The sequence below is a fragment of the Sander lucioperca genome, chromosome 17, assembly GCF_008315115.2.
Source record: "Sander lucioperca isolate FBNREF2018 chromosome 17, SLUC_FBN_1.2, whole genome shotgun sequence".
NCBI lineage: Eukaryota > Metazoa > Chordata > Actinopteri > Perciformes > Percidae > Sander > Sander lucioperca.
This window is the reverse complement of record NC_050189.1, coordinates 29,504,677-29,528,003: the sequence shown is the minus strand read 5'-3', so window position 1 is coordinate 29,528,003 and position 23,327 is coordinate 29,504,677. Positions and strand designations below refer to the sequence as shown.

At 40.9% G+C, this 23,327-nt stretch overlaps 1 protein-coding gene across 1 annotated transcript; it reads right to left on the bottom strand.

Annotated features, from left to right (window-relative positions):
• Positions 1-4,295: 4,295 nt before the first annotated feature.
• serpine1 (serpin peptidase inhibitor, clade E (nexin, plasminogen activator inhibitor type 1), member 1) lies at positions 4,296-11,500 on the bottom strand. Its single transcript, XM_031279346.2, has 9 exons — positions 11,382-11,500; positions 9,195-9,433; positions 8,556-8,780; positions 8,092-8,286; positions 7,763-7,961; positions 7,497-7,597; positions 5,936-6,022; positions 5,629-5,712; positions 4,296-4,634 (listed from the first exon to the last, which is right to left on the bottom strand). Exons 2-9 carry the CDS (start codon positions 9,430-9,432, stop codon positions 4,588-4,590), a joined length of 1,176 nt encoding a protein of 391 aa, XP_031135206.1. The 5' UTR covers position 9,433; positions 11,382-11,500; the 3' UTR covers positions 4,296-4,587.
• Between the last annotated feature and the right edge of the window lie 11,827 nt (positions 11,501-23,327).

Below are 23,327 nucleotides of genomic sequence, written 5' to 3'. Positions count from 1 at the left end.
TTATTCATTCACAAAGAAAATTGGTGTCCTTAAAGTTTGGATTTTCCTCATTTTTTTAATTAAGGCATTAAGATCAATTTCCAAAAGATGATTTTTTTATTTTTTTTTTATTTCTCTTTTTAGTCAACTTTAGCATGGGTTCATAAACTTATGAGTGCCACTGTATAGTGGAGCACATTTTTTCCTAGAAAACTATTCAGGAAATAAATGATTGCAAGCAGTCTTATCTATGTTTCACAAAATTCGGCAAACTTTCTTGAAATTAATGTATTTAATATTCATAAAATCCTATTTCTTACCAAGCTCCTAAGTTTTCTATTACCTCCCCATAGATTGTTGATTAGAGCTAGGCTGTCTCTACAAAAACCTGTTTGTCTTGACGTTACTATTGATACTGTGACGATGTATCACTGTCAGTGCTGTCATAAAACTATTTCATCTAAAATAGGGCTGGGTGATGTGCTACCATAGTAAGAATGTATGAATGACCATTTGATTCAGCTGAAACGGATATTTTTTGGAAACTATTTTCTTTGAAGCTATATCACAATATAAATTCCAGATATTGTTTCAGTGGGTTTTGTTACGTTTTCCAATAATCCTAGAGAGAAAAATCTTCCTTCTATTGCCTCAACATGTATGCATGTTTAATTTATTTTTTCATTTATATAATGTCCTCTCAGGAGTTCTGGATAGACATCTCCTGATTTCTAGGAAATTCATTTTCTTTCTTTTCTGCTCTTATGTGACCTACTGATCACGTTGCTTGCTTATTAAGAGAACTGCGTAAATATTGGACTGCAACATTATGTTCTCTAAGAAGAACTACATCCTCAAATGTGACCTATGTGCAGGCGTACCTCCTGTAAAAATAAATAAATAAATAAATAAAAATAAAAAACGTAAGAAAATGTCGGGGTCGTCGGCAGGAACACGCTGCAGGACACTGAGCCTGAACCTGTCTCAAAGAGTCAGTTCAGCCACAGCGCCGTTGTCTGTACACAGCAGTGACTAATTCTTGGTTTCCCTCCGCTCAACTCTGAATGTCAGTCCGTGTTAAGGGCTCACTGTGTGATCTGATTGTTTTCTGTGTCAGCATGTGGTGGAACAACTGGGGGGAAAAAACACAAGAGGTAGGCTACGTTCTGATGAAAAACTGCTGCAAAACCAAGACACCAGATTGTAGCTGATGTGCGCGCGGAGCAGCATTAGGGGCAAAATGTTTGAGTTCTGAGATTCAATATTTCTATAAACATGTTAGAAATCCTAATTTTAAGTCTTGTCAAAAGACTTAAAATCCTTGTTTTATGTTGTCCGACCACGTCTAAAAGCAAACTTGTTATAGCCTCCTCCTGGCTGCGTCCCACTCCCGCTGCCTTCCCCGATCTCTCTCCAAATGTTTAGTTTCTATAGTCGTGATGCAGTAACGGCTCACACTTTGACGGTGTTTATTTTGAAGGCATTTCTGGTGTTACACACTGTTGTACACACATGAAATGACGGAGGTAACATTCATACCTCCACACACCTGGCCATAGTCTGTTTCAGAAAGTTAGCAGAGCCCCCTGATTTTGCCTTCAGAAAAGTGGCTTCCAGATGTTTGACGTTCTGGCGAGCACTTTGTTTGAAGAGCCCCTATTATGCTTTTTTGGATATTTCCTGTCTTTTAGTGTGTTATATAGTTATTCGTGTATGTAATAGATGTATCGAGTACAAAAAACATTTCACCTCCAAATGGAGCTTTCTCTCCCACAGAATTTTTCTTAACTGTCTGAAATGCCTCACCATATTCCTGTTTGAAAATCCTCTATTAGTGATGTAATTGATTGACAAAGCCATCCCAGTTTTCCAGATCTGCTGTCCATTGGTGCTGCCTTGCCCAATCGAAACAGAGTGGGCCAGCTGACCAATCGGAGCAGACTGGGCTTTTCAGGAAGATGGGCCAAGAGCTCAGTGTTTCAGACAGAGGAGCTGCAGCATTGGGCAGTATGAGAAACCTAAAATGTTTTTTGAACATCAAAGCATGTAAACCTATTCTAATAGACCCCAGGAGTATAAATATGACGCTGAAAGGAGTATAATAGGGGCTCTTAAAAGCGTTATCATCCTCGCGTATTTCTGTACATTTGAGCATGCACCCTCCTAAGGTTTTATCATTAACTCGGACCTCTGCTGCCCCTTTCCTCCTCCAAAGAGACTTTGAATAGTGTGTTGAATAATGTCTTTTTTCCTGTCTGCCTTGGATGAGATTGTATTTAATGCCCAGTTTGAACTTTGTGTTTGGTCAATCAGCTCATCATATGCAATGACTTAATCAATTTGGTGGTTGTGTTGTTCATAAATTAGTTCTTGTGAAAATGAAGATTTTGATTTGAAATCTCTTGGTTTAGGAAAGTCATGCAGGCTAAAGGGACTCGGTGTGTGAATGTAATTTTATAAAGAAATAAACCATTTTAAGCTGAATGAAATGGTGTCCTGATATTTTGTAACCATGCTTGTGTGCATGTGCAACCATATGTCAAATCAGCAGGCAATGCACATCAAAATGAAAAGCTTGGAAAAAACATATTCCAAAGTCATTATTAAAGGTAACTTTTTTTATATATATAAATATAGCGGCAAGTGGCAATTCCGGGTTCAAACCCTTTCTCGGCCAACGAGGAAGCAGCCGAATCGCAAAAGTCAAAGCAGCATTAGGCGGGTTTCAGGCAAAGTCACTTCAGCTGACAGGTGTGGCAACAATCACACACTCGTTTCATCACTACAATGCATGCAGCATTTCAATACCCTAACCCCAACGTTCAAAAGTTGTTTTAGTCTTGCAAGAGAAAACTCAGATTGGACAGATAGTCTAGCTAGCTGTCTGGATTTACCCTGCAGAGATCTGAGGAGCAGTTAACCATAGTCCTCAGAAATCCACCGGAGGTTACAACGCCAACACAAAGAAATATGAAGGTAACGGACATCCGAAAAGAGTGACATCCGAGAGCAATCCCGGAAGTGGAACGTCATGGATATAGACTATCTCTGATTGGTCAGCGTTTCCTAGTCTTCCACATCTGCGTTCTCGGAGTCTCTGCAATGTCATTGCAGCCGGGTAATGACTGTAACGGCGCTGTAGCTGCACAGTACACGGAAGGCCGGACGGCTCGTTTAATGGCACAGTTTCTGAATACAGGCTGGGTGCATTTCTCTGTGGATTGAGTGTTTGGATACTGCCGTATTTATACAGCACCTCGACTGAACGGCAAGGTGTTTCCTGCTTTACTGAAAAGTCTCGGTGTTATGTGATCTGGAGGTTTAAGTTTCCACATTACACTTGTGTACAATAGCTGTGTTGGAAACCTTTCCCTCATTCCCTCACTCACTATTCCCTATATAGTGTTTATTAAATAGTGAACTATATATATCAGTATATTACAGTTTTCTCAATCACTTTGGCACATTTACTGAAACAAACTTACAATTGTCAAAACAAACAGTACAACCCTCACACCACGTTACTTACATACATTACTCTGTGACCTGCAAAAGTGATTAATCAATCATAATAATTGACCCCTGTTTGAAATATAAATAAATCCATCAATGAATAAATCATAGCATTCAATACAAAAGGTTCCTTTATCATTGCTTAGACCAAGACAGTCCAAATGCAAAAACATCTTGTGACATCTAATGACAGCGTACTCTGGAAGGGGGGATAGTTACCTACCTATTATGCATCTAATGTATATGTTATATGTTTGCATGAAGGAATTTACACAATGAACGTGTAATTGTGTGTAGTTGCATTTCAGAGTAATATGATTCAATAGCAAATGAATGCAAACTATTTTGACCTGCAAGGCTTACTCAATGCATTTTGTGCCAAAGCAATGACGAATGACCCAATGATCATATAAATAGTCATATAGTTTGACGAAGCTCAATACTCATTCGACAATTGTGTCAAAGCGATTGAGGAAAAACTGCAAGTGGGTGTAAAGCATGGCCGTGTTGTTTTAAAAGTGCAGCGTCATGACTTCAACACAAGAGGTCAGTGTTGACCTACCACAGATCTCAACACTTCAGAAATCACAGACTGCATGTTTGTAAAAACAAAAGTATTTTAATAAATATAAATACAGCAAAATACAAACGTAACTTAGCAACAACAGGGCAATAAAAAAAAAAGAAAAAACAGACATTAGAAAGACATGTAAAAATAGATTTAAAATACATCTGTTCTGGGTACTTATGCAGTGCATCGGTGCCTGTTGTGTAAGACAGTAACTTTCCTTCATATTTCTTTCTGTCTTGTCAACCAGAAACATTCAGGGTAATAAATTAACAGCAAACATATAAACTCTCAGTCAATCATGTTCCCAATGTCTGTCATGTTAAGTCTGTGTTTCCCTCTGCCCCCAGTCTTCTTGTATATTAAGTAGCCTACATTATAAATATAAAGCGCTCAGTGAATAAGTCTGTCGAGTCAAAAGAAGTCCAATGAAGCCTGGACAGTAGGTCCGGTGTGGTCTCCATGTGTGTGGTCATCATGTGGAGTATGAGCAGCAGTAGTCAGACACACTGGAATGAAGGCAGGTCTTATTGTTGTTGAGGCTGGTTGAACTGGCCCATGAACAGAACAGCACCTGAACACAGGAATTGAAACATTAGACACACCACACCTGGGACGTGTTGATTCCCGACAAAAACGTAGCAATACGTAGTTTTTTTTTAAAAAAAACGTTGGTGCGTCGAACACCCCGTTGTGCGCGCAAGTGCTCTGCCTTTTTATTACTGGCTATCGTTCGGTAACCTTGGTTCTCTGAGTGAAGAGACTATCTCTCCAGGGCAAGGCCGTCAGGGGACCGTTCCAATCACTGTAAATCAGTGACCCCGTGCACACCTGGGCCTTTTATGCCCCGAGCATGAGCCACGCGCCCCAGTGGGTCAGTCCCCAATACATATGGAATATGTACAGTAACTCTGTGGAGAAATAGTCTCGATTTGATAGAGAACACCTGTGACACAGCCAATAAACGAGTAGTCTATATCCACGACCTTCCACCTTCCGGGATTGCTCCGTTGCCGCTGGAGATTCCGCCGTACGTCCTTCTTTTCGGCCGGATGTCCGTTACCTTCCTCATTCTTTGTGTTGGCGTTCTAAACTCTGGTGGATTTCTGATGACTATGGTTAAATCCAGACAGCTAGCTAGACTATCTGTCCAATCTGAGTTTTCTGTTGCACGACTAAAACTACTTTTGAACGTACACGTTCCACCAAAACAAGTTCCTTCCCGAGGCTATTTTGCAGAGGCACCGTGGCTTCCGTCCAGCGATTAGCACCGCCCAATACGACTGATTGGTTTAAAGAAATACCAATAAACCAGAGCACGTTTTTCTCCCATACCGTAATGCTGCGTGAACTAGCCAGACCTTCCTTTGCAGCGCTGTGGAGGAAGGTCTGGCAACGAGAGACACGCCCACCAAACGAGAGAAAACAAAGCCGTTTCACACCGTGCCGAGGAAACACGTTGTTCAACACGGAAACCGTAGCAAAACCATGCACACCATTTTGGGATTGAACGTGCCCCTGGACTGCTAAAAATGGGATTTCATATTAAAACGTAATAAGAGTGTTACCTGTTTGTTTGTGCTGGATGAGGAAGAGGAAGGGTCGGTCCAGAGTAATCTCCTCCACCGCCATGCGAGAAAACATCACCGCAGCTAATGGAGGGAAGGAATGAAAAACAGGTCAGAGTCTGTAATGTGTGTAGCTGTGGGATCCCTTCATTGTTTTTGCCTGGAGCCCCAGATACTTCTCAACACTTTTGTGTGTTATTATTGTATTAAACACAAAATGTATTTAGGAATTTGTACAAGATATGCACAACATTATCATCTTAAGTCTTAAAGGAGGGGGATGGGTGAGATTTAGTGTTGGGCCTACCTGTTGCTGCTGCTCCCTTGGTTCCTTGCTCATTCACCTCGATCTTCACTGTCTGCAGAACCTTCGACACACACAGTCTCTCATCAGCTGGAGGGCAGAAACACACACTGATTAGACACATAGTTCATCTGAAGGTATTATACCAGGCCCCCAGGAAGTGCTCAGCCTCGCACTCAATTTTGTCCAGTGGTGACTCGGTCACTATTGCAACAAATAATCTCCACATGGCCCAGAAAGGATTTCTCCCATAGACCTCCATTGTAAAAGAGGCCAACATTGTAAAAGAGAGACGTCTGTAAAACGGCTGCCCGGGCACTTTTCAACTCTTTGTATGCTGAATTTTCAATCCATGGACTTTTTATATTTGAAAAACTTTCCTTGAGCCGAGAAAAGCAATTCAAAAAACCTGTGACGTTTTAAAGTTTTCAGAAATAAATATAAATATGGGTTTTGTTCAACCAAATTGCCCAAAAATAACATGGATGCACGGATGTACGTTATACAGTATGGTTACGTTCTTCGCAGGAAAAAAGTAATGATTACTTCCATTGAATTTGGGGTGTTTTATTAAATTTGATAGCATTTGAAAAACACTTATTTAAATGTTTTTTCTCCTGACTAAACTTTGACGTAAACCAGTCTGTGATCCACTCAACATCCTCTGATCTTAACTATTAGTCCGAATAATTAATAATGTCTGCTTTTTTTAACTCAAATATTTGGTATAATGTCATAAATTTGTTTTATTGACCATGAATACATTTTTTTTTTAAACGTTAAAAAAATTGACAAACCCTTTTTAAAAAAAAAAGCGTCAAAACCATCGAAAAATACCACCAAAAAAAGTTAATTTTCAATTTTGGCCTGAAGGACGACAAGTTCATGGTTGACAGGAAGACAACGCAAGGGTTGAAAAACTTTTTTGGCGTATTTGCCCGGCGAGCAACTCCATTGAACTGAATGGGCGCCATTTTGGAATCTGGTATCCAGCTAATAAAATATACATCCATGCACTATACTCTATACCAGTGTTTCTCAAATGGGGGTACGTGTCCCCCTAGGGGTACTTTGGAGGACTGCAGGGGGTACGTGACATTTTTTTCAATATGTTTTTCAGTTCCAATGCTGTAGTTCTGTCTTTCTTTTCTCCAAGTTTGTCACTTTTTTCAAAGTTTTTGTCACTGTTTTTGAAGTTTGTCACCTTTTTTTTGAAAGTTTTGTCATTTGTTTTGACCTCTTCTTGCCTTTCTTCCTGACTTTTTTCTACTGCCTTTTTTTTCTTCGAAGTTTTTGTATCTTTTTTGTCTTTGAATTTTTTGTCACTTTTGTCGCCCTAGTGTTGCCTTCCTTCTTTCTACTGTGTTTTTTTCCAAAGTTTTTGTTAATATTTTCGACCTATTCTTGCCTTCCTTCCTTCTTTCTACCGTCTTTTACCAAGTTTTTGTCTCCTTGTTTCATCAGCATTTAAATGTTTTCCAGGTCCAAGGCTGTTGTTTAGTAAATCTATCACTGTATTCTTCCTCTTTATATAGACTTCCTACTGTATAGGAGGTTAACTTACTGTTGATGCGTGTGAAGTCAGCAGTAGCCAGGTTGAACATGTCTCCCAGACCCATGTTAAGCAGAGCAGTCTTCAAATCCACCTCAGAGTTCAGAGTAAACCTGCGACAAACACACACAAATCCTCAGTTTTCCTCCTGGTTGCTTAAAGCCTTTAAGGATCAATATGTCACAAACGACTGAAACTCCGCTAAGTTTATGAGAAAGTATTTTCTAAATAATTTCATGTTGGCTACCCAACAAACAGTCTGAGCCTGTCTCCCTCACCTGGGCATGGCCAACTGTCGCTTAACATTCCTCAGCTCCATTCTCCATTGCTTAATCCGCTGGCTGCTCAGATCGGCACTTAGCGCGCTCAGTGGAACTTCGGGCTCGAAGGGTGATACCAGCAGCATGCTCAGTGAGTCTCCCTCGTATGGAACCTCAATGACATCGTAGTCCACCCCATCGGCAGTCACAAACTCGCCTGTTGATTAAGGAGAAGGAGACTGATGTATTTTGTTTGTATTTTTTTTTTCAAGTAGGACAAAGTCTGCCATATTTGGAACCTGGTGCAAAATTGAGATAAAGTGCACTGAGTCATTGGTTGAACCTACCATAGTTGAAGCGGTTGGTGAGTCTCATCATGTGCACGGGTACATTGCTGCCGTTGGCACAGTGGAACATCCTCTCCTGGGTCAGTTTGGGGTCAAAGGGAACCTTCCAGAGGCCCTTGAAGTCGAGGGCATTAAGGAGGACCAGACGGGTCTCATCAGACAGAGATCCAGATGCCAGGAACTCAGGGATGGCACCTGCAGAAGAAAATCAATCAATCAAGATTTATTCATACATAAATCACATTTCAAACATAACAAAATGCAATCCAAAGGTCTTAAAAACAGCAGGCAAAAACGAAAAAAGAGATAAGAAAAAAACTGGATTTAGAGAATAAAGAAGTGGATTTAGTGATGACTAAGACAAATAAAATATGGATAAAAAAGGAATGTCTGATGAAATGGAAAAAGGAGCCCTTTGGAGAATGGTGCAGACGACACGCTGTCAGCCAGTTGGTGGGTGTTACCTGCAGTGTGGTCGGAGACCCAGGAGTTGATGATGCGGACTGCCTCCTCTGGCTTGCTGAAGTCCACCTGATTAGGGTGGGTCTGGAAGGCCTTGGCCAGGGCCCTGCGGAATCCCTTCTCCAGGCTCATCTTCCTCTCCACCATGACCGCGCTGGCCGTCTCCACCCCCTCCTCACTGGACACATCCCGCTGCAGGAGACGCTGCTGCCGGGACATCCCTCGCTCTGCAGGAGAGGCGAGAGGAGGAGGATGTTGTTTCATGGTTAGTAAGTAAGTAAGTACGTTATTTATGAAGCACCTTTCAAAACCAGGGTTACCAGTGGTGGAAGTCTAAATGTTGAGGTACTTTCTTTTCATGCCACTTTCGACTTCTACTCCCCTACATTTCAGAGATAAATATTGTACTTTTTACTCCTCTACATTGATCTGACAGCTTTAGTTACTAGTTACTTTACAAATTAATATGTTTGCACACAAAACACACACCCAATTACCCAACATTATATAGGCCTACAAGTCCAGCTGTAACGATTAGCTGATTAAACACTTAGTTGATTGACAGAACAGTTTGGATCGTTTCCCAGTAATCGCATTTCCTAATCCTAATTATTTGAATCTAGCCTATATGTATCACTCACCTTGCAGAGAAAAGCCCATGGCAGCAGTTAAGGCCTTGCGGGTGTTTCCGGCTGCACCGAGCTGAGCCATGGCCAGGACGGAGGCAACGCCGTACGGGGACAAGGCCATGTTCTCGTCCACAGAGTCCTTGGCCAGCTGCGAGAAGACCTTCAGGCCAAAGTCAGTCTGTTTATCCTGCAGAGAGCCCAGCCCCACTCTGCTCAGAGTCAGCAACAGGAAAATAGACACGCAAAGCATCCTGGGAAAGAAAGAAGAGAATAGGTGTAAGTTTAATTGGGGTTGGTTTGAATTCAAACACTTGAATTTCGACAACTAAAAGTAAAAACCCCACAGGAGAAGAAAATATGTTGAATGGATATCACTAGGACAAAAATGTTGCCCCATGTGTTCTTTAGAGATGAAGAAAGTGCCAGGAAACAGTTTGTTTCTGTTTCTAAGGAACAGTAAGTTTGTTGAATTGCTCAACACTGCAGAGAGAATCTAAACAGCTGAAAATCTAAAAATGGAGGCGTAAGAAAAGAAGCCAAGGATATTCTTTGGCTTCCATAAAACTAGTAAATAATGCACGTTGCCTCAAAGATGCAATCATACGGGAAATGATTCCAGACCTGATTAGGAAAGTTAAAAAATTCCAAAATAGTTTTTTTTGCATTCCTACAATATTATATCTATTGTTGCATTACGAGACGAGAAAAAAATTATAATCACAGTCAGCCTGCATCTGTTTATAAATCTCTCTATGCTATTTATCTGTGGGCCGTGTGTGTGTGTGTGTGTGTGTGTGTGTGTGTGTGTGTGTGTGTGTGTGCGTGTGCGTGCGTGTGCGTGTGCCTCATGCTGGATGTGTATACATTCACGTCAGTGCGTCAACTGGAAAATGTTTGCGTCAGTAACATTGGTGTTCCACTGCAGACATCAATGGTGTGTACTGAGGGTAGAGCAGCTCCTAATACTGTAGCAGCAGCATCATAGACTTGCTGCTGATCACAGGTCAGTGCTGGGACCTCAGCCTCTGTTTGCATTAGCAGTCACATCAAGCTATGAACACACATGCCCTCACTGAGCACCACAGAGAACTACACACCGCTTGATTTCCCATGTTGTGCATTAGCCTCAGAGAAGCCATTCCATACTAGTAATAATATAGTAATAATTAAAAATCATTTACAGTGCGAGGCGTCCTGGTAGCTCACCTGGTTGAGCATGTGCCCCATGTACAAAGGCTCAGTCCTTATCGCAGCGGCCGCGGGTTCAATTCCGACCCACGGCCATTTGCTGCATGTCATTACCCCTCTCTCTCCCCTGTCCTGTCGATTAAAAGCCTAAAATGTCCCCAAAAAGTCATTCATAGGTACAAATCGGTCTGTCAATCGAAATGTTTAATTGCGATTAATCGCATGATTGTCCAGTTAATTTGCGATTAATCGCACATTTTTAATATGTTCTAAATGTACTTTTTTTCAAGTCTGGAAGGGCTTTGAAACGCAACCTGCCATTCTAAAGATACTTTTCTTTATCCATTTCTGCTCAAGGAGCTTAGTTTCTGCTAGCCATCCACAACGTTACTGCTGCATCGCTGCCTGATTTCCCAAACTACAGAGCGGCCCGGGGCCCAAAACACAGAATGTGCGTGCGTTAATCACACATCAAAAATAATTAGTGGCGTTAAAAAGGAATTTGCATTAACTCGTTCATTCACTTTGACAGCCCTAGTATAAAATGACTACACCTACACCACCTCATTAAAATAATAAAAAATCCTCAGCACTATTTCTAGAAATCTGGGCAGTTTTTTTAGGCTATACCATGCAAGATGACCACAATATTTTTAAAACCCTGACTATGGCTGTAAATAACTTTCAATGCTGTACTGTACGTTCAAAATCTCCGAATATGTTGTACTTTTGCAAATTTGCAAATGTTCAGACAACCCTGTTATTCCTTGTGTTTTTGTTACACCATATTACTGTAACAGTACAACAGGAACACATTGGATCAAATTAAAAAAAAATAATTATAATAATGTTGACTTTGTTGCTCTTAATGGAAGACTGACATTGATTCTAATCCCTGTGGTTTTGCATTGCACCACTAATATAAAAAATAAAATCTGCCAGTAAGTTCATATTAGATGTATAAATCTGATTCCAAAAACGAAAATGTTACGTCCAGTTAAAGTTACTTACCTTTTGGTTGAAATGTGTCCGATGTAGTAGAGCAAGTCTCTTTCAGCTTCAGTCTGCTGCTGCTGCTGCTGCTGCTGCTTGTGTCTGAATGCCTGAATGAGTTCCTTTATTTATAGTGTGTATAGCGCTGCATGGTTTGAAGCCACGCCCCCCACCTACGCACACACACACACACACAAAAGTTATTAGAGAGGATGATGTCATCTGACACTGTCTGGACAGGCTTCCTTTTCATGAACACACGCATCCACTCTCCCTCCCTCCCTCCCTCCCTCTCACTTTCTTCTCTGTCTGTCTGTCTCTTCCCAAAGCATGACAAAGCATATGGAAAGTCACTTAACTGTTTTCCCTGTTTCATTCAAACACACACACACACACACACACACACACACCACTCTGGCATGTGCATTAGTGTTTCCCCAGAAGAAATTGTTTATCAGCCTTTGCAATGTTGTCTTAGGTTTGGTTTTGCCATGAATATAAGTATTTTATAATATTGAAACAAACCAAAGTTGTGTGATTAGTTCAGACTGTGTGAGATTTTGTCTTAACGCTTTGGTCCAACGAAAGATATTTGACCTAGTGATCAGACGCCAGTTTATGAGAAGTGACTGTGACCCTCCATCTGTTTCTTTCATGGTCCTGTTTCAGATTCAGATTCAGTTTTTGTTCGCCATAGTCATGTTTTGAGAAACACAACTTTTTTTTTATATCTCATGTTGCACAACAATAATGAAGACGATACAGACTTGGGAAGCATTTGAGACATTCATGTTCAAGCAATTGCCATTAGCAGAAAAATTGAAATGAAAATAAAAAAAGTACTTGTAAAGTGTTGCTCCTGTACCTTCGAATTACTCTGCATCATCAGTGTATTTAGGATGCAAAACATGTCCTGATAGTTTCTGATCAAAATTAGGCCACATTTAGAAGAGTGGATTTGTACGTTTCAAACAATACAAAAACAATAGTGTCTTTTTCTGTGAAATGAAATAAGGGGGGGTTGTCTTCCATTCGACCGTGTACTTGTCGTCCTGAAAAATCAACACTTTTTCTGACGTTTTCGTCTCTTTTATCGACACGTTTATCTCTTTTTTTTATGTTTTTGGCTCTTTTTTTTACGTTAAACGCTTCTTTTTACTACCATTTATAAACATCACTAACACCAACTTATTACCAGTTTTACACTAATTTTTGGAATTCATGGTCAGTTATACCTCATTTATAGGAAATTATACCTAATTCTTGAGTTAAAAAAGCAGAAATTATGAATTCTTTACTCATATTTACAAAGGAAGGATAATTACAGAAGGGTAAATGTCAATGTTCAGTCTGGTTTTGAATTTTTGGTTTCTGTTTTTTTTTTTTTTCAAATGCTAATTTTCTTTTTATAAAACACCCAACAGTCAATGAAAGTAGAGATCCTATCTTTTGTTGTACTTGCGAAGCGGGATGTATGGAATCATCCAAATTAGGTAGTTAAAAAGAAACATATTTCTGATATAGACATTTTGAAAAACGGGTCAAATCTGACCCCTGAAGACAACACAAAGTAATGTGTGTAATGTAAAATATGTTTGGCATGTGTACTAAAACTCTGATATTAAAAATGTTTAAATGATAACCAGCTTGTGATCTATAAATGTCTGCATCCCATGTCCTAACTGGACTCTTTTGGAGAAAAAAAACAAGTCTCCCGTTTTGGTACCACCCAGGCATCCTGTCGATGGAATTCATCAGGACACTCAACACTATCTGATCTGATTTGATTTTTTATTTTTTTCCGGATCATACTGATCTTTTTGTATTTTTTATTATTTCATTTTATTTCATCTATGGGTGCAGAACATGTGGGGGGGGGGGGGGGGGGCTTGAACAACTGTAGTCCTGGCACCTGCCATACCATTTGCTGTAGACATCCATAATCTCTGCAGGATTATTGACTACCATACATGCACACCAATAGTCCACTATTATTCCGAATATGACAATATTCCAAATTTGATACAGCTCATGTAAACAGCACATACCGGTTGGATATTCCGAATAAGGCCTTTTTCTGAATATAGCATTTTCTGATTAAGACGTAGGATATTCTGGTATTATTCGGGTTTTAGAAGCATTCTTTGGACATATATAGAGCATTCGGAATATGCGTCTCAATCATAGACAGTAAAAGAAATGGACGCAGCGACGCCATAGACTTCGACGGAGACCAGTGAAGTCAATTAGCAGCACTTTTCCGGTGATGGCTGAGCGTTACTGCGCAGCCTCAAACGGAGCTTGACGACGTAGATGTGACGTGAGCAACCTGTCTGAAAGTTGGAAGTCTTCTGGTAGCTGTGCCAAGAGAAATCTCAATCATTCCCAATCTTGTGGATAAAGTGGATTGTGGATAAATGTTACTTCATATGAATTCACTTGCCACATACCGAAGTCTTTCCAATCAATAAAAACGTTGCTGAAATATTTTGTTCCAGTGCTTTCATGGACTCTCTATGGGCTTCTCCCTTGACTGTATGCCTCCACGCCTCTCTTCTCCTTGCCTGTTTACGGCTTATGGTCAGCTCTGTGCGTTGCTATGGTTGTAAAGACACAAACCAACCAGCCGACAGTTTACGAGGCTGCAGACCCGATAAGAAGGAGAAGCACAGCTACTTTTAAACTTTATTAAAGACTTGGATGTCAACAGGTTTTTGGATATGCGCACACATCGCTACACCGACCTTTTCAAGAAGCTGGTTGAAGGAATGAAAGAGGGACGTTGTGTTCACACGGTCCAACAAGTCCGCCGCCGCTGGAAAACTTCGTAAAAAAAAAAAAATCGTATTTTGCACAGCTACATGTAAACGGGAACATTAGTGGAACATTCTCTTTCATTAGCCATGTAAACGGCTTAGTCGGAATATCGTGGGCAAAAACCGGAATAGGCCTATAATGTGCATATGAACTTACTCTGTGTTTTACTCAATTCCACAATTAGTCCCAAACACCCACTTCCTGACCAGCACTTTTTCCAATTCCAATGAAAGTTGCGGTTGATATCACAATCCACAATGGACGAATCCTCATGTCTTTTTGTGATTACCTTGTCTTTCATTCAGTCACTCTATTGACTCTCACTTTGGGGGTGGGGGGGGGTTGACAAATCAAAACACCAAATTTGGTCGTGGCTTCCAGCATTCCTTATCCACTACTCACCAGGCATCTGGTAGACAGGACAGAGACTGGGAATTACACACGTTTTCCAAATGTGGAATGAGGCCTCTGGGAGACCCACAGAAATCCTAATTGAAGCCACTTTTTCTCGTGGGAGTTGAAAAGCAAAGCCAAGAAGAGCTTCTTGGAGCTGATGTTTCAGCTATGGTGTGCTTAATGTCTAATTTTTGACCAGTGAAACCAGAAGCTGTATCCAGTGTTTAGCCATGGCACTAACACTAAGCCATAAGGGTGGGGCTGGGTCACCCACATTACAAACAGACATGTTTTCTCACTTCCCTCTAGTGGTACAGCATCTATCCATGAAAACAGTTTTTGGGTTTTATTTGTCGTGGTTATGGTAAAAAATGTGTTAGATCGTGACGGGACCACCCTGAACGTCCACACCCTTCATTTCTGCTTTGCTTCATAAAGAACACAATTCTTCTGACATAAACGTTGGCAACGAACGTAATGCTTAAGGTGTGAAATACGCCAATATGAATATGATGTCTGGAGATTCTGAGTTGGATGGAGCATTGTTGGATATAGGGGATTTGGGACTTCACTGACAGTAAATACCTGTAATCTGTGACATTCGCAGATAGTGTTGTAATGTTATTTTCTCCCAGAATGCATTGCCATTTACAGTATGATCCTGTATAACATTAAAGCAGTACGATACTGAGATTCTAGCTTTAAATTTGCATCAAAGGTTTACAGTGTGTGTATAGTTTAGCAGAGCAACGCACCTGCTGTCTTACTATAACGCCAAAGAATAGGACAAACCCAGGCAATAAACGGAGATGGAAGGGTTAGGAACTAGACTGCCCTGATGTCATTGTCTTCTGCCTTTTATCTTTTCTTTAAGCCAAGACAAGAGTGTCTGTGAGAGACATTTATAGGCCCACTAACACTGTCTTGCATGGAAGGCAGTGTAAATAGCCAGCTTTAGTTCTGTGTTTTGGTGGCTGGGTTTGACAGTAGTGCACTTTAATTGCCTTGTTAAATCACACACAGTGCAGCTCATTTATTATCAAGATTAAAGAGAAGTTAGTTCCTACTAAATAACTTAAGACATGCGAGCGCGTGAACAAACAAGCACACAAATGAGAGAATGACGGCCGTGATGGGATGGGTCTATGGCCTCATGAGTCATTTATGGAGACCTTTGTTTTCCCCACTTGTTGTTACTGCACATGTCATCCTGCTGTCTGTTTACACAGTGTTGCCAAAAATATACAGAGACATCAACACAATGTCTTTACTTTAACATGACATAACACTCCACAAGCCCTGAGGATTTGGTTCATTCCATATACAGCTGTGAATGGAACTTTGGAGTGTACCACCCACCCAGTTCTCTGCGGGGGCTTCAGGAAACATGGGAATCGACTGTTGCCAAGACAACACACAGCATCACACACTTGACAAACACACACTTGGTAGTCATTAAATCAACAAAGGGGTAAACAAGTAGTTGTTGACTTCTTTTCATATGTTCATACATTGTAACTAATGACTTTATTAAGGGGAAAACACAAGACTTTTACCCAGGAAACGGGTGTTCGTGTCAGAGGCGATGCCAGGATCTTTAAAGTGGGTTGGCAGAATAGACCATTATCATTGCTGTTGTTTGATAATAATTATTAACGGCTGCCTATGGTGATATGCATTATGCTGAAATATTGAAACAGTTTTGTGTGTACTACAGTAAAAAAAAAAGCATGTACCCACGCATGTTGCACAGGAGAAAGAGGAAGGAAATGGCAGTGAATTAAGTAAGAGGAGAGGGAATTCCCTGTTTCACTAGCTGACTGGCACTGAACAGAGTCCTATTTTAGATTTCAGTGTTTGCGTTTGAGTTCTCAGTCTAAGAAAAACACGCTGAAAATATGCACTGAAACAGAAAAAGGACTTGTGACGCGTGTGTCATCAGACCGGTCTGAACTGGTAAACTTTTGATTTGTATCAGCAATAATATATTGCATCGCTGCGGTCTCTTCTTGCCAACTATTCCATGTTTTACGAACAACATGGAAACAGTAGGTCAGACAAAAACAGCAAAGGCATGACTCTGCTGTTTGTCAGTCATGTGTTTCTTGGTCATTTGGATGGATATTCATTAGTAGCCTGTAGTTGCAGTGTCATTTGTAAAAAAAAAAATAATAATAATAATAATAATAAAGTCAGCAGGAAGAGATTGCTGCAATGCAAGATCTAGGAGCTGATCCAGATCAAAACTCACCAGTTCAGACCGGTCTGAGGAGACACTCCCGTTGTCTTCTATCTGTTTCAGTGTTTATTTTCAATAAGCTATTTTCAGGTGTATCTTCTGCTCTTATTTTTGCTCCATGTGCTCACTGCCCCCTTTTTCCCCAATTTTTTTCGATATTTATGCTTTCGCTTTTTTCAATGTTTTTGTCGCGTTTTTGAAGTTTGTCGCCTCTTGACGTTTTTGCTGCTTTTTTCTTGTGTTTTTCCGAGGTTTTTGACGCTTCTTTCAACGTTTTTGTCTCATTTTTTCGCTTTTTTTCAAAAACACGCAGACATGTCTTGGGACCTCCCTAGATCAGGGGTCTTCAACATTTTTTTAAGCCAAGGACCCCTTAACTGAAAGAGACAAAGCAGGGGCCCCCTACTACATGACACTACAATGAAGTTAAATAATAAACTGGGCCTACAATAATGTGTAGAGCAGTCTAAAGCCTTAATAAATACAGTTTTTGCATAGAATACTAAGCTATTAAAATAATAATTGTTGGCATGATTTTATAAATCATGTTTTAATGTTATACATGTGGCATAGTGAATCCTTAGGATGAACTGTATCTTTGGATGCCATAGTGACTACTTTACCTATAGGCCAGTAAGCCTATTATCAGTAGGGATTTATACTTGCTAATAATATGTTGTATTCATGTTAAGACATTTTAATTTTTGAAAAAAACTTTCAAAAATTAACAATAATTTGGAGGCCCCCCTGCAGTGACTCTGAGGACCCTCTCTGGGTCCTGGACCCCCTGTTGAAGATCCCTGCCCTAGAGCTTACCTATGCCTTCCACACTGACAGCAGCTATGGACAATACTGGCTCTGCTTCACTAAATCACATTTAAAATAAATGTCATAATTCTCAGAACAAACCTCCCCTTTTTACAAAGCTTTCTGATCAAGTCAGTTTCATTAGTGTGAATCATCTGGCATCACTGATTATCTCTGGGCATTTTTCCTGTAGAGCAAGTCTACACCATACTCTCATCTTAATATTAATGATCATTAATATTAATTCTAGTTCTTATAATATCGCCTCAATGAGCCACCCTACCCGCCCACTCTAATTATTAGCTAAATGGCTAATCGGGAGAATCTGTGGGCCATGTTTCGACTCCTCCGACAGCGGCACCTCGACCGCAACGTGCAAGCGAAAAGAAGCGATAAAAATGGATAACAGAAAGCGCAAAGGCGGCGCTAAAAAGGCGAGAAGCTCTAGAAAGTGACGCGGCCACTTTTTCATTAAAACCAGCGAGAGTGAACGCCAAATGATGACATGGGTAAGCTAAGCTATCGCTAGGAGCAGTGCAGGATACTAGCGCTCGTGCAAAACATTATATAACGTTGCCTACAAACCACCGTTCGTGTTTGTGAATCAAACTTTTTCTTTTAGCTCCTCAGCAGCCACTAGCCACTAGACCAGTTTGCTTCTGTCACTGAAGAGCCAACTCCAGAGTGGGCAGGTAGGGTTGCTCATTGAGTGAATATTATAAGAACTAGAATTAATATTAATGAAGAGTATGGTGTAGACAGTGGTGTAGTCTAATGTATTGTATTGGGTATACTGTACTGTATATGTATGGGCCAGGATGGGGGCATATCATAGTGGGGGGTCTGGGTGTCCTCCCCTAGGGAAATTTTGAACGTCAAAGACTTAATTTCCTGCATTCTGACACACTTTTATGGACCAATTTACGGTGGAAATACATTTAATTAGCCTATGCGAAGAAAAAAAACAGATGACAATTCAAAATATATCAAAATAATAATGCAAAGTATGTTGTTACGTGTCATTGTGCATATTTAAGTGGGTATAGCCTATGGAAATCCTGGAGCGTTCTTAGTGGGTATACTGCGTATACCTGCGTATCACGTAAACTACACCACTGGGTGTAGACCTCCTCTGTATGAAAAATGCCCAGAGATAATCAGTGATGCCAGATGATTCACACTAATGAAACTGACTTGACTTGATCAGAAAGCTTTGCAAAAAGGCGAGATTTGTGCTGAGAAGCATGACAATTTAAAAAAAATGCGATTTAGTGTCAGAAGCAGAGCCAGTAGCGTGCATAGAAGCTGTCAGTGACAGTGTGGGAGGCATAGGTAAGTTGTTGTACCACAGTGTGTGAACAAGCAAACATGATCAGATTAGTTACAATGTAGTCTACATCCATTCCTCTTCCGGGATTGCTCCGTTGCTGCCGGGAATTCTGCTGGATTTCACTCTTTTCGGCCGGATTTCCGTTACTAAAATTTGTTGTTTGTTTGTTATTCATTTGTGTTGTAATTTTAAAGTCCAGTGGATTTATGAAGACTATGGTTAACTGCTCCTCAGATCTCTGCAGGGTAAATCCACGACTAAAACAACTTTTGAATGTACACGTTCCACCAAAACAAGTTCCTTCGCGAGGCTATTTTGCAGAGGCACCGGGGCTCTGTCTGGCGCTTAGCACCGCCCATGACGATTTTGATTGGTTTAAAGAAATGTCAATAAACCAGAGCACGTTTTTCCTCCCATCCCGGAATGCTGTGTGGACTAGCCAGACCTTCTTCCGCGGCGCTGTGAAGGAAGGTCTGGCAATGCGACACTACAAAATAACCACATTATATGTCCTAATGTTACTAGTGAGCCATTATGCTTTTTATCATCGAAAGTAGGATAGTAAATAAATATAAAAAGCTCAGGACTGAAAGGGAATAGGATGAAGCTAATATGAAATATTATACACATTTTTATTTCTTCTTTTATTTCATTTCAAGGTTTGTGTTGAGTGTTGCTCTCAATTACTGAATGGGTATTTGTGTTTTCTTTAATGATGGGCAAACTTTATTTGTGATTTAATTTGTGATGAACACCACGAGCCACCTGTCTGTGGGCGTGGTTAATAAAAGTCCACCTGCACGCAGCTGATTATAGTTGCAGTGTGTGTGAGTGAGAAGCAGCAGAACGTCTCTCGTCTTTCTGATATCTGATATCTGATAGATTCTGATATTGTGTTGTTGTAGAAATGTTATGTAACTGTTAACTTATAATAAATCTACATTGTGAAGCAACACTGAATGTGTTTGCTCTGAATTGGAAATTCAATTTTACAAGAAATACACTGAATTACAAGGCTGTAGAGAACAGTGTGCTATTGCAGACATATATACAAAGGTTTCAATTACATTATTTTAAGATAGTCGTGAAATAAAGCGAGCCGGTCTAAGGCATGAAAACTCCAGGGCTGAAAATGAGTCCCACTCCGGCCCTGATTGAACGTGCCCCTGTTTTGTGTCTAGCCTCGTCACCTGCTGTTGTGTTGCCAGTCCTTGTTGTCTTGTTACCCAGTGTTTCCCTTCTTATTGCAGTTCATTTTCCTGTCTTGTGATTGGCTCCTTGTGTATTTAGTTTGTGTGCTCCCATTGTCTGGTGTCAGTTTGTCGTCGTGTTCTGCGTCAAGAAGTTCTGCCTGTTTCTGGTGCTCTGTTTCCCAGTAAAAACTCTTCCTACTACCTCCTGAGCCCTAATCCTCGATTATAGCTCCTCTGAGGAGCCTCCTCGCTCCCCGATCTACGCTCCTCCATGTACATTTTAGGAATTGGGACGTCCTTCAACGTGGCGCGCTGAGAATGATTTCCGGGGTTACAAGCCGGAGGATCAAGGAGTCGAGGAGTTACACATTTGGTATTGGGGAAAGGCTGCTTGTCTCCTCTTCTGCATTTGGGTCCTAATCTGCAACTCCTGACATGTGACAGTGAATTGAAACACAACTACTAGGTTTAGGAAAAGATCATGAATCGGGTTTGTTTGTTACGTAACTTAACGAAACATACTTAACTTACGCAGCCTGTTCTCGTCAACCACACGTTTGAAAAGCTACGAAAAGTGAAGCACTGTTATTCCTATGGTTTCAACGTATTTTTTTGCTGTATGCACCACATTGACTGCTGCTGTATAAGAATGCGGCTGGCCGCAAGGGAAATGTGTGTTCCTTGGGATTGTTTTAAAGCAACACCGAAGCACTTTTCCTCTTCGGTCCCCCTACAGGTTGGAAGCGGAATTGTGTCCATTATGTCTCATTCGAATTACAGAGCCACTACCCGATCTGGCAAACTTGCATAGTGCGGCTATAGCCGATAGAGGGCCGCAAAGCGAACGCAGAAGTGCCGTTCACGAGTTGATGAACCACTGAAACGATTTTGGAAACATTATTTTAAGGTACAAAAGAATCTTCGTTTCGGTGCCTAAACTTAACTTTTGTCGTCGCATAACGCTCACTTTTTCTTTTTGCCTAAACTAACCGCAACCTCCACCGAAACAACCGACTACACACATCTACTAACTGCCGCTGATACGTGACCAAGGGTCTGTAGCCGACGACAGGAAGCTCTGGAGCGGCTTAAACAGCAAGCAACTGCCGCTCGGCGTCATGGAGCTCTGTAGCCGATGTCACGTGACCAGCCGGCGGCCTCTTAGTTTTCCTGCGATATCATACGTTTTAGTGTGCGTAACTTTTCGTACGATATCTTACGAACCCATTCGTGAGAATGCGCTGATTTACGTAAGTTAACTTAAGTCAGTTTTTTATTTAAAAAACAAAAAGAAATGGGGACACAAAATATTTCCTTATGTCTGCAATATTTGGAGTGCCTCCTCAGGGCTTGAAGCCCCAGTCAGCATAAAGAAGCTCTGTCGTGTTCCATTGTGAGGTGCCAGAGAGGTGTGTGTACAACTCTGTGGTAACTGTAGAACCCTCATGTATGTACTGTACAAGGAGGAAGAAACAGAAACTGCCCGGGGTTTTGTCAGGTTTTGTCATGTCACATCGGACAACAGGTCATGCCTCATGGGATTAAAAACAGGAAGTGAATCAAGGGTCAAAGATAGTCACCCTTCCTGACATCCCAGCAGAGACTGAGAATAAAGGTTATCTAATTTGTTTTGGACATTCTTGAGACTGTGGTATGTTGGAAAACACAAGTCATTGTAGTGAGGTGGTAAGTGAGGCATTACACTGTGGAGATAAGCCATTCAAATCTTCGTATATAACCTGCATCAATCCATTCATTTGTCCAGCAATTAACCTCAAATTGGCCTCTTAATTGGAAAATGACAAGTACAAAAAGTACAAATGAAGGTGTAGCTAACTGAAATGGTTTTTGTATTTACATTTTAAGGCCTTTTACACTTTAAAAATAAGATTTCTTCATACTTTAATGGATTTTCATGCATTAAAATAAACCCATGTTAACGAAAGCATGCAGATGATCCATCAAAAAGCCTCAAAGCTATAGTGTGCGACTTGATATTAATGAACGTCCGTTACATTCAAGCCATTGCCAAATGAGTTGATACAAAGCTAATTAAGACTATCAGCTCAACTCTCTCTGTATTTCTCAGTGTGGCTGTGTTTACAAAATGTAGTGTAGTTAGGCCACTTTCACACGCAGAAGCTTGAGTGATGCGTTCCATGTCACCGCTGAGGACAACAGCAGCGATCAGCTGTGGAGACGAAAAGGACATAAAAACTACAAGATAATTACCTCTTCTGAAGAGTCCATGTTATTTTTAATCCTCTGTGTCCTCCTTGGCTACTAGCAACTGCGCGGAGGAGGGGGGGTGGGGGTGGTGCGCGATCACAGAAGGCTTGTATCATGTGGATGCGCCGACAGTGTTGTTGTCATTACTTAGAATTCCTCATCGGGGAGACAGAAACTACGCACTGTAGCTTTAATAAGGTAGATTTACTGTATGATATGTATGTCTCTCTATCACCAGCGGAGTCAGTTGAACAGCCTGTACTCAAAGACAAGCAGGTCAAGATAATAAAGACTTTTAATGTGGTCAGATAACAGGCAAGGTTCAAAACAGGTGATGGTAATGGTTACTGCAGGGGAGTAGGGAGTAGGGATGGGTCTCAAGACCCGGTTCTATGAAGGACCCAGTTCCAAGCTTACACTTACAGCTTATACTGCTATCGAGACTAGTGGATCATATAACGATGTCTGAAAATAGATACGTGCACGAACCGGAAAAATGCTTTACGACTGATCATTTTCTAACCATAACGAGCAGGTAAAAGCTAATACTCGCACTGTTCCGCTGATGTCTTTGGTGTCTTCGTAGCCCTTACAGAAGGTTTTTTAATCCAGCCTTTAAACCCAGCGTTTTCCAGGGTCTTTGTGCAATATATCCAAACTGTTACATCTGAGATTGATACACTTTATGTCCATAATTTATGAATTTACCGTCATTTATCGTATTTGGCTTTTCCCATGATGCTCTGGGAGACCATTCTGACCAGTCAAAAGCTTGTTTACATCTTGTCAACCCAATGGAACGCTGGTCCGTCATTGCAGATGAAACAAAAAACGTATATAGTGAAGAGGAATCACCCGAGGGCAGAATAGTTAGCTATGACCGTAAGTTGTCAAAAATACCTTAAGGGCTCAGAGGGTTAAAACAAAAACAGCGGAACAATCACAGACTCACA

What these genes read in the sequence shown, in the direction of transcription:
- serpine1 (XM_031279346.2), bottom strand. Translation starts at nt 9,432, where the DNA reads ATGCTTTGCGTGTCTATTTTCCTGTTGCTGACTCTGAGCAGAGTGGGG. An exon ending in TGACTTCACACGCATCAACA is followed by an intron (nt 6,023 to 7,496) that starts GTAAGTTAACCT and finishes TCTGCCCTCCAG; the next exon opens with CTGATGAGAGACTGTGTGTG. An exon ending in CAAGGGAGCAGCAGCAACAG is followed by an intron (nt 5,713 to 5,935) that starts GTAGGCCCAACA and finishes TCCCTCCATTAG; the next exon opens with CTGCGGTGATGTTTTCTCGC.